This window comes from Perissodus microlepis, chromosome 4 (genome assembly GCF_051167445.1).
Source record: "Perissodus microlepis isolate ML-2025 ecotype Zambia chromosome 4, ASM5116744v1, whole genome shotgun sequence".
NCBI classification, from domain to species: domain Eukaryota; kingdom Metazoa; phylum Chordata; class Actinopteri; order Cichliformes; family Cichlidae; genus Perissodus; species Perissodus microlepis.
The window spans coordinates 26,454,069-26,471,430 of NC_140464.1; the positions used below are offsets into that span (position 1 = coordinate 26,454,069).

Sequence of the window (17,362 nt, forward strand, 5' to 3'; positions counted from 1 at the left end):
TTTAAAATGTATTCCATTACAGAATACAGAATACATGCCCTAAAATGTATTCTGTAACGTATTCCGTTACGTTACTCAATGAGAGTAACGTATTCTGAATACTTTGGATTACTTAACATATTATCATGCATTTTACAATTACGTGAATGTACTATTGCTGTGTGATTTATTACTGTTACTGAAGGTCCGCGGCTCCGAACTGTAGTAAAGGGACCTCTGACTAATACGGGTTCGTGTCGGGCTCGTAGCCGAAAAATAGCTTTACTTTGTTGTCTGGGTCAACTCTGCTTGCGAGAGACAGAGAGAGGCGTTGAAAGGCTGCTCCAACGGAACTTATCATTTCGGAGGAAAACACGAACAAAGCGTACAGTTGAGTCTTAATAGCTTACTTACACCTGGGCTCGTCAGGCACTCTTCTTGGCTGCAGTGGTTATTATTATATTTACATGCTTCCAGCTCCCGTTTTTGCTCGATGACAACTCGTACTTTTCGACTCTCCTTTTCCTCCCACCTCGCGCTCACAGACACATAACGAGTATAGCAGTCCATTCTCCCTGCAGCACGGACTACACTGCCCATGATGCTACATTCTGCATTCTGCTTATTAGCTTAGCACAACAACAAAAAGGTGCTCTCTCACCCAGGAAACACGCAGAGCGAGAGCGTCACCCTGTAACCATGGCAACCGCAACGCTGCCGCCTGGAACTACTGTCAAACAAAACCGAAACAGTCCTGACCCGCCACAATATGAAACAGGAAAGTACCGCCGTGTAATCCATTTATTTCAACAAAGTAACTGTATTCTAAATACCACCTTTTTAAACGGTACCTGTAACGGAATACAGTTACTCATATTTTGTATTTTAAATACGTAACGGCGGTACATGTATTCCGTTACTCCCCAACACTGTGTATGGGCAAGCATGACTTCCAGTGGCACTGAGTAACCTGTGCTTATTGATGATGTGACAGAAGACCGAAACATCAAGTGTGCATAGCTTTCGTTTCAGTAAAGCAGACTGCACACACCTCTCAGTACAGACATCGTGGGTTCGAATGAAATGTTGTCATCAGACTTGAGCATGCAGGTCTTTGTTAATGTCCACGTGCCTGCCAAGCTTTTTGTGACCACACAAAAATACACCAACTACACATGTGCCTATAGATGGAACACCTACTCAGCTGCAGTATTTCTAGCTGTCCATGTCTGACTAAATTAGAGTATAATCAAGGTTTAATAGCCAACACAACAAGGGTGAATACAGCCCATGGTCCTCCTGTCTTAGCCAAGTTAAAAACATACAGTCCCAGCTGCCATCAAATGGAGTTAATAAGCTTTCCCACCATTTCCCACTGTCTGTGATCCATGTTAGGATCTCAGTTGATGATTTTCCAGGTAATAGGAATTTTCTTCAGCAAAGGTGAAATAAAGAATTTAGTTCAATTCAGTTTTATTTCTATAGCACCAAATCATAGCAACAGTTGCCACAAGGCACTTTACATTGTAAGGTAAAGACCCTACAGCAATACACAGCAAACAGAGAAAACTCCAACAGTCAGATAACCCCTGATGAGCAAGCACTTTGGCAACAGTGGGAAGGAAAAACTCCCTTTTAACAAGAAGAAAGCTTTGGCAGAACCAGGCTAAGAGAGGGCGAAGCCACCTGCCGCAACCGGGGTGAGTGGAGGAAGACAGGACAAAGACACTGTGGAAGAGAGCCAGACATTAACAATAACTTCCCTGACACAGTTACAAAGAAATTATTTAAGCACATAAACACAGTGTGGTGATTGCTAAATGGACTGATTCTTATTTTCTACTCCAGTCACATGGATTGGAATGCTCTATGCTTTCTATCTACCAATCATACACATTCACACTGCGATGAATGCATCAGAGAGCAACTTGGGTTAGTATTTTGCGCAAGGATATTTGGCATGCAGACTGGAGGAGCCAGGGATCAAACCACCAACCTTCCAATCAGCACATGACCTGCTCTACCTCCTGAGCTACAGCCATCCTTATACAAACAAGGATAGTGAAAAAATGGTGCCGAAAGTTGCATCTGGTCAGAAGGAAAAATTTGGAAGAGTTGGCCGGATTTGTACAAAATGATGCAAGGATATTGATGGTTACACTGTTGGATGTAAGACACCATAACACAGCTGATCAGTTTGTTTCACTAACTGATCTGCACATTTCGTAAAGGTTATAGGAGTTGTGGTGGTTTAGTTTAAAATGACAGCTGTAATCACCACATTTCAACTTTAATCTCAAAAAACTATTTCACGTTTAACCGCAAAACGACTTTCCCCCCCCCCGAATGTGTTCTTAATACTCATCATAAATATCCCTTACGTTTCTTGTGTGTAGTTATTTATTGACTTCACATTTAAGCCAGCTTGTTGTTGTGTTTTTGATGATGCCAACAAGGAAAATGCAGATTGCCCTCTGGTGGACAAATAACGTAACATCAAAATTCATAACACGTGTCAAGGGTGTTTCTACGATCTTTATTTTGTACATTGTCAGTTATTACCTGTTATAAATGCTGATACAGATGGATTGGCCAGTAGCTAATATCAGTCAACAATACTGGTCCACAATATTGGTAAATTGGTGAGGCTTTAATTACTACAAATCGTGATCAGTTTTGCTGCCTTTGATCTGCTGCATTTGTGAATCTGCAGATCTGAGGAGTGCACTCTCATTTGGGACTTGTGTTAGAGAAACCTCCTCCTTGTTTCCTTCTGAAAACTGCAAAAACAAGCTGTGAGTACCAATCAGAGTTCGTGACACTGCTCACTAGGTTGGAATTTCATTTCAAGTTGGCGCACTGCTTGCATGTGTCAGCTTGAAATGGCACATGGAAGCATTCTCTGATCACTTTGAAATCAAAGTGATCAGAGAAAACAAAGTAGAAAGCAGTGTACAAATGAATTCTAAAATGGACACGCAGAGGGAAAAAGCCTTTTTTGAAAACTTAAAAAGCCATCAAGTTACATCAGAAAATGAAATGAAATTGATTACATTTTGCATGATATCAACTAAACTTTTTAGCGGGGATAGCAGCTGATGGTTAGAGTCATGTGTCTGCAGAAACTTCAGTCTCTGTGCACGTGATCATGCCACACACACTCACGTATTCCACACTGACACACACATGCGCACGCAGCATCTACAAATACACCCACAGCTCAACTGTAGTAGATTTCATGAGTGCCAGCAGCATGAAGGCTGCCTCCCCCTTCCTCTCCCTCACATTTCACTTCCTCTCTCCCTTTCTCTCTCTATCACTCTTTCTCTCTCCATTGCTCTCTCACTCTCTCCTTCTCTTGCTCACTCTCTATGCAATTCTTTGTCTTTTTTCTGCTTGCGGTGTTGGGAATCCTCTTTTATCCTGTTTTGTTTTTTTCCCCTTCTTTGAATCTTTGTTTTCATCTCTTGATGAGAGAAGTCTCCTGCAGATTTGGCTCTTTTATTTCTTGTCTTCTCATCTTTCTCTCTCTCTTTCACCATGTCTCCTGGTTCCAAACACTGAACCTCTCACTCTGCCTCTCTCTGGATCCGGCATTTCCTATGCATCTCCCCGCTGCTGAGGGGTACAGGGACTCGTCTCTCCCCTCTTTCTCTCCCGCTCCCACTCCGGCTCCTCCACCTCTACCTCCTCTGCTTCACCTCTCGTCCTCTCGCTTCCTAACGGAGGGATAATGTTCTATTTCCAGCTGGTGATCATGGCTGGGACGGTGCTGCTGGCTTACTACTTTGAGTACACGGACACCTTCCCCGTGCACATCCAGGGCTTCTTCTGTTACGACAAGACCTTCTCTAAGCCCTACCCTGGTCCGGATGATACCAGCAAGATCCCTCCGGTGCTCATCTACTCGCTCGTCACAGCCATCCCTACCCTAACAGTAAGAGTTCTAATTATTTATTCATTTCTAAGTATGGAAGTAAAGCTTGGCAGATATGGAAGGGGGTGGGTAGTTAAGAAATTCAAGAGATAATCATGCAAGTGGGTTTGCATCTCCCGTGCTCTGAAAAAGCAGAGTGGGGAAAAATGATGCGTTAGAAAGATGGAAGTTATCAAAGTTGAGATTGTGTATTAGATTTGCTCTGTCTGTTCTGGTGTTTGGTAGTTCTCATGATTAATCATCTGTTGTGCGTGTGTGTGTGTTTGTGTGTTGCACCACTGTCGATAGTGTGCAGACTGGTAAGCTGCATAGAGGTAACCCCCTCCGCCCTCTGTCCTTGACAAGCGGATGCAAGTGTGTGTTTGTATGTGTGTGAAGAGTACAAAAAAAACTGAGGCAAGCATCAGCTCGGACCACACAGAGATGTGATAGGAAGAGGCAGACAGGTCATTAGAGAGAGAGAAAGAGAGCATCAGAGGAAGAGAGACAAACAACACAGAAAGCAATAAAAACGAAGCGAGGTAAAAGTTGGAGTTGAGACAGAGCAGTGATGGCAGGCAACAGATGCTGTTCTTAAAAAACAAAACAAAAAAACCCTGAGGTAATAGGTGAGAAAAAGACACATGAGCACGACGGAGGGTAATTTTTTAAGAGGGGGTGTGTGCTATTATTTTTGTACTGTATTCATGTATGTTTGCACATGCATGAATGCTTGTGCATGTGTGTGCGTGTGAGGTTAGCTGTTGAGCCTCAAGTGAGATAGGAGGCAGTGAGCCTGAAATGTGTAACACCTGACCCTGAGTGCAGAAAAAAACCCCCGAACAGCTTAAATCCCCAGCACACCACGAGAAAGAAAGAAAGAAAGAAAGAAAGAAAGAAAGAAAGAAAGAAAAAAGAAAGAAAGAAAGAAAATAAACAGCACATACAGAAACCAACCAGCATCCACAATACAAAGCACACAAATAACCTGAGCAGATTACATGCACAGACAAAAACCACAGCCTGCACTCAGTGCAAAGACAAGAATACCCCACAACTGGAGCACCAAACAATCGCAGATGATGAGGTTTTCTGTGCAGCAGTTCATTGCCAGAAGAAAGACTGTGGGCTGTTATAATGTGGTACCGCTGTGTACAGTTTGTCTCGCAGCCACAATACACAGTGATTTTTTTTTTTCTAATTGCGAGCTGTTGGCAACCACAGCAGACAAAACAATACGTGTAAGTAATTTAATGGATTCAGAAAGTATTTATATTCACAACTAAGTGATAAAGTTGATATATTTGGTAGGAATATAATAAAAGAGAGAAGAAAATGTACAAATGTACAAGTTTGTACGTCTTCTTTTATGAAAGTGTTTGTTTTCTCACATTTGGATGAAACAGCATTTATTTTTTATAAATGTTGTTTCATTTCATTCATAAATGGGGATTGGATTGTAGGGCTGTGTGTGCATAGGGCATGTTTGTTGGGTTCTTCTTTTGTCTTCCATTTGTACAGTTTCCTCACTTTTTCAATATTTTAAGGACATGCTGCACTCCATGCTGTTTTCAGCTAATATGGTAACTCTTTGTGAATCACCTTGTTGGTGCAAAAGTACTATTTCTTTATTTTAAACTGTGGTATTGCTTGCATTTTTATAAATTCAACTAAAGAAATCAGAACAAATTATGTGTTTCTGTGACAGGCTGCTTGTCAGTAGCAGTTTTTGATACGGGCGACACAGGCGGTTGTCCGGGGCGGCAAAAAAAAAAAATTGCTCTTACTCATGCTGCCCCGACATCAGCCAGCGCATACTGGGAATGGCATAGGCACCGATCGGTTTTCTATCGCCCATTTGCTGGGAGTAAGGGCGCCCTCCGTTTGCGAGGTGCGCCTGCTGCTTGCGGCACAGGGAGGAGAGGGCGGGGCGGCGGGGGATTCTCTGGCTGGCTGGAGCTGCATCTAATAACCAACTCGCAAAATAAAAACAAACCAACAAACACGAAAACACCAGACATTATGATACAGACTTATAATTTGCACCGATGTTTTTTCTAAATTCTATGCGCGAAAAGTGAGCGCGAGAGCCCTCGGTGCGCCTGCTCGCTGCTGTGCTGAAGTCAAAATAAACTTTATTGTCATCTCCGCTACATACAGTACAGGATATAGAGAGACGAGACTACGAGGCTCCAGTTACAGCAGTGCAAGTAAACAAACAATAAATTTAAGAAGAGTAAGAAAATAAATATACACTTTAGGACTAGGGGTAAACGGATCAATAACAATTTAAAATTTAAAATTAACAGTTTGATGATTTAAAGTTTCACACACCACCTGTCGAAAGGGGAGGGTGCCCGGCTGCTTCCAAAAAGAGTACATTTCAATCCTAATGTTGTAAATCCAAGCCCATTATGTATTCATGATTTGAATCCTGGGTTGTGCAAAATCCCAGAAATACACCTTAGACAAAGTGAATCTGTGAATTAAGGTGTAGGTCTATTAGGTTATGTTGTGGTGATCCTCGGGTTGGGGGATGGGTGTTCGACTGGAGTGCAAAATTAGAGGGAGGGAGTGTTCGCCCAGGGTGCCAAACAGGCTAGGACTGCCACTGCTGCTTGTAATAATGGGCCTAAGTCTGTTCTGTGCAGACACAACACTGATTCATCCACTGAGTTAGGAGCTTTTTTATGCTTGAATGATGGCTTAAGAAACGGGACTGGACTGAAGATGAGTGGGAAAAGCAGCCAATGTCCAAATAAAATTTTTGAAATTTTTCAGAAAGACCACTTAAAAATGACAAGAAAGTCTGTCTCATAAAGAAATAGGGCTGGCTCAGGATAGGACTTAGCAGAAAATTGTACGTGTTATTTAGTGCTAAGTAACTCACTAATACCCACACAGCAGGACATATTATTTTGTGGATAATTTAATTTCTCTTGAGTTGGATTATCCACAGAGACCTTTAAATCTGCCCTAACTCAGGGTAAATTACTCGGGATGTTGAACTGGGTCAGAGCACATTACTTACACCAGCTAGTCTGCCCTAACCTGTGCTGACAGAGGCCTTGGTATGTGTAACAAGCACCAAAGCAAATCACAGCAGTAACTCCCTGAGATAGTGGCAGTCTGGTGTAAACGTGCGTTGCCATTTTTTTATTATATTCAGTTATTGTGCATATTCTTTGATTTGAATGTAGAATGAATCTCTACTGAATGTAGTAGAGATAAAGAGTATGAGAGCATCATACCATAATACTGCTACTGCAGGAACTAATTACACTTTAGAATGTGGACTTAATTACTTGTACTGACCATGTAAATGAGACCTTGTCTGGCTGAGCCATTGAAGGTAATAGGCATCCAGTGTATTTGGGTCAGTGCCAGTCCTCCAAGCCCAACAGAGGGCAGTCTAGCAGTCAGTCGGCTCCCAGTGTGGTTCCCAACATTTAATTAAAATCATCAATCACTTTTTGAAGGTTTTAGCACAAAGACCCAGTCCCAGTGTGGAGACCAAAACATAAGAGGAGGTACAAGGCAGGTTTCCGCCTCAGTAACATTAAGGTGAACCTTTTTATAACTTTGTAGATTACACTAAAGGTGGGAAGAACTAATAAAGAAGGGGTTATTTTTTTTCTATAGTTTCTTTAGATTATTTCCAAAAGCACTGAGCATGGGTGAGATCCATCTTTTCAGTACGTATAAAAAAAGTCAAAATTTGTTACACCTATAAGTTTATGAAATCTAATACAGTCCACAACAGGCCTATAATTAGAGATGGGATTTGAGAACCGGTTCTTTTAGAAAACCAGTTCCTATTAGTCCAATTTCTTGGAATTGTTAATCTGCCTGTTAAAATAACCCAACAATATGAGCGGACATTTAGGGTAATTTAGGTAAGATCTTTTATAATCTGTAAAGATTTTAAAATTCATGTGTGTCCAGGTCACATTCATCTTTCCATCGCAGCCACTTTCAGGGAGCACTGAGTAACTGGTCAATTATTTCTTCAAACTATCTTTGCATCTCCACATGGAACACCAGTCACCAGTGACAATGTAATTATCCCCCACTAACCTCCCACCCGGTAAACACTGCCAATTTACTGTTAGCTTCTGTTGCTATGCATGAGCAAATTTCCAAATGCGCTGTAATTTTTTCAAACAATGGCCATGGCTCATCTTTATTACTAAGCAAAGTTTTGAGTCACACTTGATTTCTTTATATTTCAGAGGAATGTTGTTGTACTTGTTTTTTGTTTGTTTGTTTGTTTGTTGAGTCACTTAACACCACCCTATGACTCATTCAAGCATAAATGGTCTTCTCAAGGAACTCAAGGACCAGTGTTACGGCTACACATAACAGACAACTTAGCAAAGAGCTATTAAATTTCCCACATGTGGGACTAATAAAGGTTATCTTATTAGCTGAAAAATTGGCATATTTCAGGTTGGTGTGCAGCGTGTCCTGCACAAGTGGGGAGGGGGGGGGGGGGGGGGGGGAGAGGCAGGACTATAGCACATGAACAGTCTGGAAGTCATGTCCTTAAGAAACAGGGAAAAACCAGCAAAACCTGACAGAAAACCTGAGAGATGCATCTGGATGTTCAGTTGATCCATCTACTGTTCACTCAAGCCGGTTCAGAAATGTTGAAGGGTGGCAAAGGCTGAGGTATGCCAAATTACTCAAGAACTGTACTCAAAAATCAGTGGGAACACGTCTGATAGAGTGATGAATGCAAATTTGAAATTTTATGTTTAAACTGTCAGTGAACAGGGAGGAGTGAAGAACAACATGAGTGACTACAGCCATCATTAAAAAAACGGTGGAGGCTCTGTCATGGTTTGGGGCTCCGTTTCACTCAGTGGTGTTGGAGATGTCATCAAAATTGATGAAATTACACAGAAAACTACTTTAGGTTTAATCCACTATGGAATATACTTTATTGTCTGATTGACAATGGAATTATTTTTGTGCTGGACAATGAACCCCAAAACATACCTGGATAGAAAAACACACAATGGAACACTATCAGTCATGGATTGGCCTCCCCAGAACCAGGACCTCAACATAATTGAAGCAGTGTGGGATCATCTTGACAGAGGACATAAGAAAAAGGCAGCCAACATCCAAAGAAGAGCTTTGAATGTCCTTCAAGAAGCCTGGAGAATTATTCCTGAAGATTACTTAAAGAAATGACAAGAAAGTTGCCTCAGAGAGTTCAGGCTATGTTGAAGAATGGTGGTCATACCAAAAGTTGACTTTCAAGCTTGTTGGGTGACTCAATACTCTAGACTTTTGCACAGCACTGTATTTGTTAGTGGTCTCCAGTTTTGAAATCCCCTCTTGACCGTTGTGGTCATCTCACCCTTTGTTTAATCTGACTGAGAAATCGAGGACACGACACCTCACAGTAGTACAGAATTGTTCAATAAGACTTGAAACAACATAAAATAGTAGAAAATTGCTGGTCTTTTCTTCATGGACTTATATACAATTTTTTTGGACAATTGCGCAAGCTGACTTTAGAACTTTTATGCCTTGCGTGGATATTTTAATAAGAGGGGGTTTGAGAGATGGAAGAAGACAGTAAGACATAAATGTTTAGTAATTATTATGTGATTTTTAATCACAGGTGTTGGAATTTGTAGGCATCGATTTGATTATTTAAAGAAAATGTGCTTTTAATGGGAAACTTGTGCTTCCACAATCAATTTTAGGAATAATTCTTGCAATCATATCAATGCAAAAAGCACCTAAATCACTGCAGCAAGTCAATCACTTATTTGTAATCAAAATGATCATGTTTTACTTAAGGAAAACACATATTGTGATAATCCGTATGCCTTTTTATTGATACATTAGTTGCACATAAATGCTGTCAGCATTTATCAAAAGACCACTGCTGTATCTGGAATAACAGTAAGAATTCTCTGTATAAACACACACTTTAGTTTGGTTCATTTTAAGGACATCTTGAAAGTTTGCCTAATGGAGCTTGTAAGCCAGTTAATCTTAGGATAAATAAACTTATCCTGCAAAGATTCAGTCTGACAGTTTGCGCACAAATGTGTGTTCATTCTCTGTAAATCCACCCTTTGATCAGCTTCATTTTTGTCTTTTTCTCTCTCTGTTGCACGGCCGTTTTCCACGACCGTCCACATTTCTCACTCCACTACATCCCATCCACATTGACCTTTTTGCCTTCGTGTTCTATTTATTACCATTCATCTCTTTCCTATACTATTTAGGATTTTCTGTGTTTTTTCTCTTTATTTATTCAGAAATATCCTGTTTGTAACTAGAAGAGCATAATAGTACTAAATATTTTTTCCCCACCTTTCACCATCCTGGGTACTGTGACATTGCTTCCACTCATCAACACCCTTCCTTCCATTTTTAAATCTTTACCCTTTACCCTTCCTGACCGCTCTTCTCTTCTGTGTTTGTTTCACCTGCCAATTAACACATTTTCACACCTGATGGGATTTCTCACCTCACTGCCATTAAAATCTGTGGCTAGACTGATAAGCATAGAGATCTTACAGAAAATGATCAAAATTGTGCTCATCTGTCCCACTTCCCACTCTTTACCTCTGATGAAGAGGAGAATAAGTCTTTTATGTGACTGCAGTCACACTGAGATAAAAGGCACACACGGAGATGAATGCTTTGCTTAATAAATCTGAAAAAACGTCACCTTTCAGCTACGCTGTGTTCTGACAGAATCAAGGAGAGGTCCACAGAACACTCAAGGCCTTGTTAAATCCATATGTAGTTGAGCTCAGTTTATTCAAATAAAACCAAGTTTCATCTCCACTCACTCACCTCTTCCACTGGAAAATTACTATTTCAAAAATAGGTTTCTAATAATAATACACGCATTATAGAGATGTCTTTCACTGCAAAGTCAAAAGGTGGAGGCTGGCCTGTCCCACTGTCTCAAGGTCCAGCTGAAAATTGAAAGAAAGAAAAAAATCAACTTTTGCTAAAATTAATTTATTAACATGAGCTCTCTACTTGGATTCAAACCACTATTTACTGACTGAAAGTCCCGTTTTAGCTTTTCAGCCATAACAGCTTCCTCCTGGTTTAGTTTAACTTTATGCTTCCTCCCTAACTTCCTTAAGTCTTCCGGTCAGAATGCCCAAATACCCAACTTCCCCCAGTGGCAAACAATCCTAGAAAATTATGACAGTGGTAATCTTAGCTATGTTAAAGGTAAAGTGCTAAAGTTCAATCAAGTCTGACGGTAACATTAACTTAACCTTGGTGCATCGATAATAAACCGATGTTTTCAATTTAGTTAAAGTACTCTATAAATATATTGATTGTATAGCACTTTTCTACTCTTAAATGAGCACTCAAAGCACTTTTATTACAAGCCTACCTAATTACACACACATACTTTTTTTCCATACCTAAGCACTCTGTCTAACACACAGTTCAGTGGATACGTCTTGGAGTTCAGTATCTTGCCCAAGGATACTTTAACATCCAGACTGCAAGAGCTGAAAAGCGAACCAGCAACTTTCTGGGAGACGATGTCCCTACCTACCTGCTGAGCCACAGCCTCCCCAAAAGTGCTAGGTATTTCACAGGTTTCAAAGCAGTACTAACAGGGATGGAGCTTTGAGGTCCGAACAGGTGAAGCTGAATGATTTACCTAACCTCTCTCAGAGATGTCTTGCCTGCTTCCTCCTCCTCCACTAAACCTCACTGTGCATCACTGACACAAACTACGACCTCATGTTGACGACCCCACAAAACAGTTCACCTTCATTTTAAATTGTGCCCACAGGATGAGTGCCCATTTTCCAGACTTTCTCTCTACCTTAAGCTTTTTCTTTTTGGTCTTCCCTGTTGTTTTTCTTCTTTAGCATCTCTCCTTTATGTTTTCATACACAGGCCCACGAGCACACGGTCTGGTTTTGTATGCTGCTAAGCCAGGTTAATGAGACAGATGGCAGGGTGGGCTCCATGCGGCAGAGGAGTGGCATCGATTTCTGTGACACTGGCTGCCATGAGAGCATATGTCACACGGGCGAAGGTTTCTGCCCCCTCGACTTCTGTTCCTTAGCTTGTGATGACGAGAGCAAGGTGATAAAATGTTCAAATAATAATAGAAGAGGTGATGTTAATGCAGGGAGAGACATCTGATATTGAGGCTGATACCAGAAGGGAAAATACACGTAAAAAAAAAGCAACTTTAAGAAAAAGAAACTGATAAGGATTCTATTCATGGAAAGAAGCCGTTTGTGCTGTTTTCTTCCGTACACATTAAAGACTCTCTATCTTTTCTATCTATCTGTGATACTGGGATCCATACAGAAGGCTAATTTACCACAGTCTGCACAGTTCCCATTCTGCCTGGCATGCAGTCACAGCTCTCATCTGACTCCTCATGGTGATTATCACCCTACCTAAGATAGGAGGGGATTGCATCAACATAGCATTTTAATCATCAACTCACATCTCCTCGTTCCGTCCGTCACCTTCTCTTTTCTCCACCAGTTTCTCTGTGTCTTCATAAGTCTGCAGTTTGTGCTTTACCGTTTTCCTTTATGGCCCTGGGCGGTTATTGCATCAACCTGATTGCCTATGCAGTGAACAGGGCGAGAAAGATAAAGTTCATGCCTTCCTAGTGCTTTCAGCTAAAGTCACCCATTCCTGTGAAATGAGATTAGACTGAACAGTGGTTGTCATTTCTGCTTCTTAGCTTTGATCCATTTTTACTCAGGTGAAAGCAGAGACACCTCAGGGGTCCTGCTTGGCTGGTGGACTGCCATGCTTCAGTCAACACCTCAGAGGTCTCTGACAAATGCTGGTGCCCAATCTGCATTCACAACAGGGGTGCATACTGGTTCGCTACTGTCTATTCTTACATCTCTACATGGGTACATTGGTCCAAGGCTTAGGTTTTCTTTTTAGCATCTAACTCACACTCACGCTTAATCACAGTAATAATGCTTCTTTTTAAAACAGCATTTTTAAAAAACTCTCCAGATGTACACTTTTGGACGGTTTAAGAAATATTTTCTGTCATGTGCGCACTGACTATGGCGGTGTAGACAGAGAGCAGAGATCTATTTGTTTGCAGAAAATAACGAATACAAGGAACTGCAACGGCTTCAAATAAAATCAGGGTGTTTCAAGAACCTTCGCTGTTTCCCCCTCTATCTCGTTTCAGTGTTATTTCTTGTTCTGTTTTCTTTTATTTGTCATCTGAAATGTGTTTTTGTCTCCGTTTAGTATTTGTGTTTTGCTTCCTGTTTTACTTTGAAGGCTGGTTTTCTTTCATATCCTGTCGTTTTGTTGTCTGTCTCTGTCTTCCCCTGATCTCCTGTTTGTTTTCACTGTGTTCTTTCTTCTTGACCAATTACTACAAAATGTATTTACAGTCTTTCCTTTTTTCAGTCTGGTTTGCTCCTGTCTGTGCCTTCATATTTTTTTATATGGTTTTAGTTGGACTTTTTTGTATTTAAAGTGGAACTTTGATCAACCACAATAAAGCCTCACCTTTTGTTTAATATTCAGCCTGAAGTGTAGGTCCTCTATCCAACACTCAGGACAGTGAAAGAAGGAAGAAATTACAAACTGTATAGCGTTGTCAAAAAAAATAACAATTAGATGCTAATTAGAAATGGTATCGATATTAACAGTGCTGTTTTAACCTCCTGTGGTTGACACTAAACTTTAGTCAGGACATAGGGTTAGGGTTGACCCCTCCACTCACTAGCAGCTGAACACATTAACGGTAATTGAGATTGAAAACATTAAAAAATATTTTATCAGGAATTTCAGTAAAACTCCAGTTTCAACAACGCTTTAGTACTAAACAGTTACCATAAATGTTAACCTGGCAAGTGCACATATTATCTATTAGCCATTATTTGACACATATAAATCCAGCCTCAAGCTAGTGCACTGGTTCTAGTGCCCTTCCCAACCCTGGATAAATGGGCTCATCAGGAAGAGCATCCAGCGTAAAAAACTGTGCCAAATCAGACATCAGTAGATCCAAATGATGTGGCGACGCCTCGGGAAATAATGGAGCAGATGAAAATATGTTTATCCAATAGCCACATTAGCCATCTGCTAAGCTATCGTTAAGGTAGCAGCTATGGGTAATAATAAAACAATAATGTCAATGTAGGAGCTTGGTAGCTAACATTTTCAGTCCTGCCCATTTGAAATAATGATAGTGTTCATTTAACAGTGTGAAATAATTATTTGTAAATAAATGTTTCTCTGAAAGTCCCAGACTGAAGCTGAGTAAAGTCTACTAGTTGGCAACTACATGGAAACCGTGGTAGCCGACCTTACCATCTCTATCTTTAATGAAGTAATGGTTTCAAATCATCAGTAGTGCAGCACTACATCAGACAAATTAAAAATAACTCTCTATATTATTGTCTGTGTTGTTATAATCTTTGCATGTAATTTTTTTTTTACATATTTTTATATCAAAAATAGCCTTGAAGATTTTTCTTGGTATTTGTTTTAAGTTTGTATTCCTACCAATAGTTAACTCTATGAATTATAATATTATGACATAAATTGCTTGACTAATGAAACAAGCATAGATTATCATTCATTTCCAAAAGTCTAAAACCTGAAACTGGGTTGACAGTATTTCCAAATGTCTCCATTTAAGAAGTTATAAACTGTTTTAGTGATGCTTGTAATACTTATGTTTCTAAGCAAAAATGCAGTAGTGTGGATTAATACTCACACAAGTTCTCTGTGAAAAATGATTCTGGCTAAAGGCAGCAAGCAGAGGCATACGTTCTGTAAGGAAATGTGTCTCAAAGTTGTCCTGTTTTCCATCGTCACTATCTTATCTAAAAATGGGGAAAAAGGTTTGAAGGTTCTCAAATTAGTCTAAAATATTAAAAAGAAACCCCAACGATCATATGACTCCCTATGAGCATGCAGGCAAAAGTGGGAAGGAAAAACTCCTTTTTAACAGGAAAAAATGTCTGGCAGAAACAGGCTCAGGTTATATAATTTTATTCACTTTAATAATGATTTTAATGATTATTTATTTAAATAAAATGTGGGAAAGGCATCTTTGACCCATATATATATAAGTGCCCATGCTCACGTGCAGTGATGGGAATAACAGCGTTACATAATGGCATTACTTTTTTCAGTAATGAGTAATCTAACTAATTACTTTTTCTATCGTTAAAACGCCTTTACCGTTACTAACAAGAAAATGCGGTCTGTTACTATTTTTCAACAAAACAGAAGGTTGAAGCTGTCTTCAGCTTACCGCATCTTATATCAGTAGCTGTAAGTAATTTGGGCACTACAGCTTTAAGCAGCTGCGCGCACTCCTGCGGACGGCAATCACTTTCTGGTAGACAAGCACTTTTTGGCACAACACCTGGAGCTAATGGGGCAAAACAATCGCATGAGTGCTGCTGTTTGACTGAGGAAGAATAAAGTATTCGTGGTAAGCCAATCACATGACCACTTAAAGATTACAAAGCAACAAGGTGATGTATACCAGTTTTTAAATTGTGCTGATAGGCCACGTAAAACCAGAGTCATGATAAACAATATATACGCGGCGTTTTTTCCTCAATAGTTTCGTCACGTTTACTATCTAAGGACAGCCCAGCAAGCACTCTCTGCTTATGAGCAAAAAATAAAAAAAACAAAACAAAAAACAGCCCGTTTGTGTTGGTGGAAAAATGCACCATGTCGACCAATCAAAAATGATATGGCAACATGACATTTGGTTGTTTAGGAAGAGGGGGAAGTTTTAGGAGTGAGTGAGAGAGAGAGAGAGAGAGAGAAAGAGAGAGCAAGTTTTGAGATGTGAGAGATTTGTGATGTTTAGCGTGTTTGGAGTGTGTAGTTAATGCGTTGTCTTGTGTAGTTAGTGTGTGGTGTTGTGGATAGTTTTGTGTTGTGTGTTAGAACAATGAGGCGTCTCCAGGTAAAAAGCAGGATGAGTGAGACACCTGCTGCTGTCAGACCTGCAGGTATCAGGCTGTGATGTTCTCTTTTATAGTGGACAGAAATTATTTTTTGGGAGTGGCACAAATAATTTGTGTGGCATCTTATTTAATGCAGAACAGCTGATTTTTTTTTTTTTTTTTAAAGGGTAAAAGGTAAATGGCTGCAAATAACTTAATTTTTTGTCAATTTTAACATAGGATTTTAAAACTGACAATTTATATTTGCATCTAAAGTTATGAAATATGATTCAATAAACATGTTTGTGGTTGTTACAGTAAAAAATATAACTTTTTCTACTCAGATTTTATGTTTTTTTGTCTGATTTTAGATCAGTTGTGTTAATACAGTATGTCAAAATGAAAACATAACTGTAAATTCAGACACGTGAGGTTGTGCTGAAAAGAATGATACCAAACAAGGCAAAGTAAATAGTTTTTAAAGGTGAAATATAGAGGAAACATCAAAAGTAGTCAAAAATGGCCAATTATACTCTGGGCCCCAGAGGGTTAAACATTCTTTTAAAGTAACACAATAGTTACTTTTCAAGTAATTAATTATTTTTAGAATATTGTAACTCAGTTACTAACTCAGTTACTTTTTTGAAGAAGTAACTAGTAACTATAATTAATTACTTTTTTAAAGTAACTTGCCCAACACTGCTCACATGTGTAGTAGGTCTATACAGGCTGACATCTGTTCCCATTTTGCTACATATGGGGAATATTTTCCATGAAATTTCTGTTACTCAAATCCAAGTTCTGTCATCGGATGTGCATCCAGGTGGCTCATTGTAAATAAACAATGTCCCAGCAAAGACGTGAAGTGTGAAAGAAACAGAATGATAGATAACAATGAGATATAAAGCAGCCATAGGTCCCACTGATGCATATTTTAGGGGATGTTACCGAGCAGAGAAAAGTGGGGTGTGAAATTGAACAAGATAAAAATAGAGAAGGGAAAAGTAAGAAATGTATAACCTACTTTTTTCTTTCAGTTTTAAAAAAAACTAAGGTAAAGGAAGAGGAAAGAAGAGATTAAAGGGAAAGAAGGGGATTAGTGATGCTGCTACGCAATGATGAAGCGATTGTGCTTATGTAAGAAGGAAGAAGGATCGCTTTGATGCAAGCAGGCAGGGTTTGACTTTCTGGACAGATACCAAGCAGGATAACAGTGGCTGTGATGTTGCATTTTTCCTAGTAGAAGAAGGGCATCACTCTGTTTATTAGGTTGTATGATGTGTGTTGACGTGTATGCTTGATAGGCTCCATTTTTGTAGAAGCCTTAACATTTGTGTAAAGTGCCCCTTGGCCTTGTGAATGCAATTGTGTTTGCACAATTGCATTCAGTATGTCTATTCATCCATAAATGAGATCATGTTCTTTTCTCAGTTGTTATTCTTCATCATATCTTATCAGTGTTTATGAAGTCTCTGATCTATAGACTCGTCCAGTCTGTATTTACAGAGACCAGGAGTCTCGTGTTAGCACCCACCCC

At 39.8% G+C, this 17,362-nt stretch overlaps 1 protein-coding gene across 6 annotated transcripts in view; it reads left to right on the forward strand.

Annotated features, from left to right (window-relative positions):
• The window catches only part of plppr2a (phospholipid phosphatase related 2a), a 75,918-nt gene that overhangs the window by 37,940 nt on the left and 20,616 nt on the right, over nucleotides 1-17,362 (forward strand). For 5 of the 6 annotated variants that reach the window (XR_014800118.1, XM_084926812.1, XM_084926813.1 and 2 more), the window contains one exon: nucleotides 3,728-3,916. The exons of the other annotated variant lie outside the window; for it this stretch is intronic. Coding sequence is in view for 4 of the 5 variants with exons in the window: in XM_084926812.1 (XP_084782938.1) it covers nucleotides 3,728-3,916 (189 nt within the window). In the remaining variant the exon portion in view is untranslated. The remainder of the gene's footprint in view (nucleotides 1-3,727; nucleotides 3,917-17,362) is intronic. 6 annotated transcript variants of the gene reach the window in all.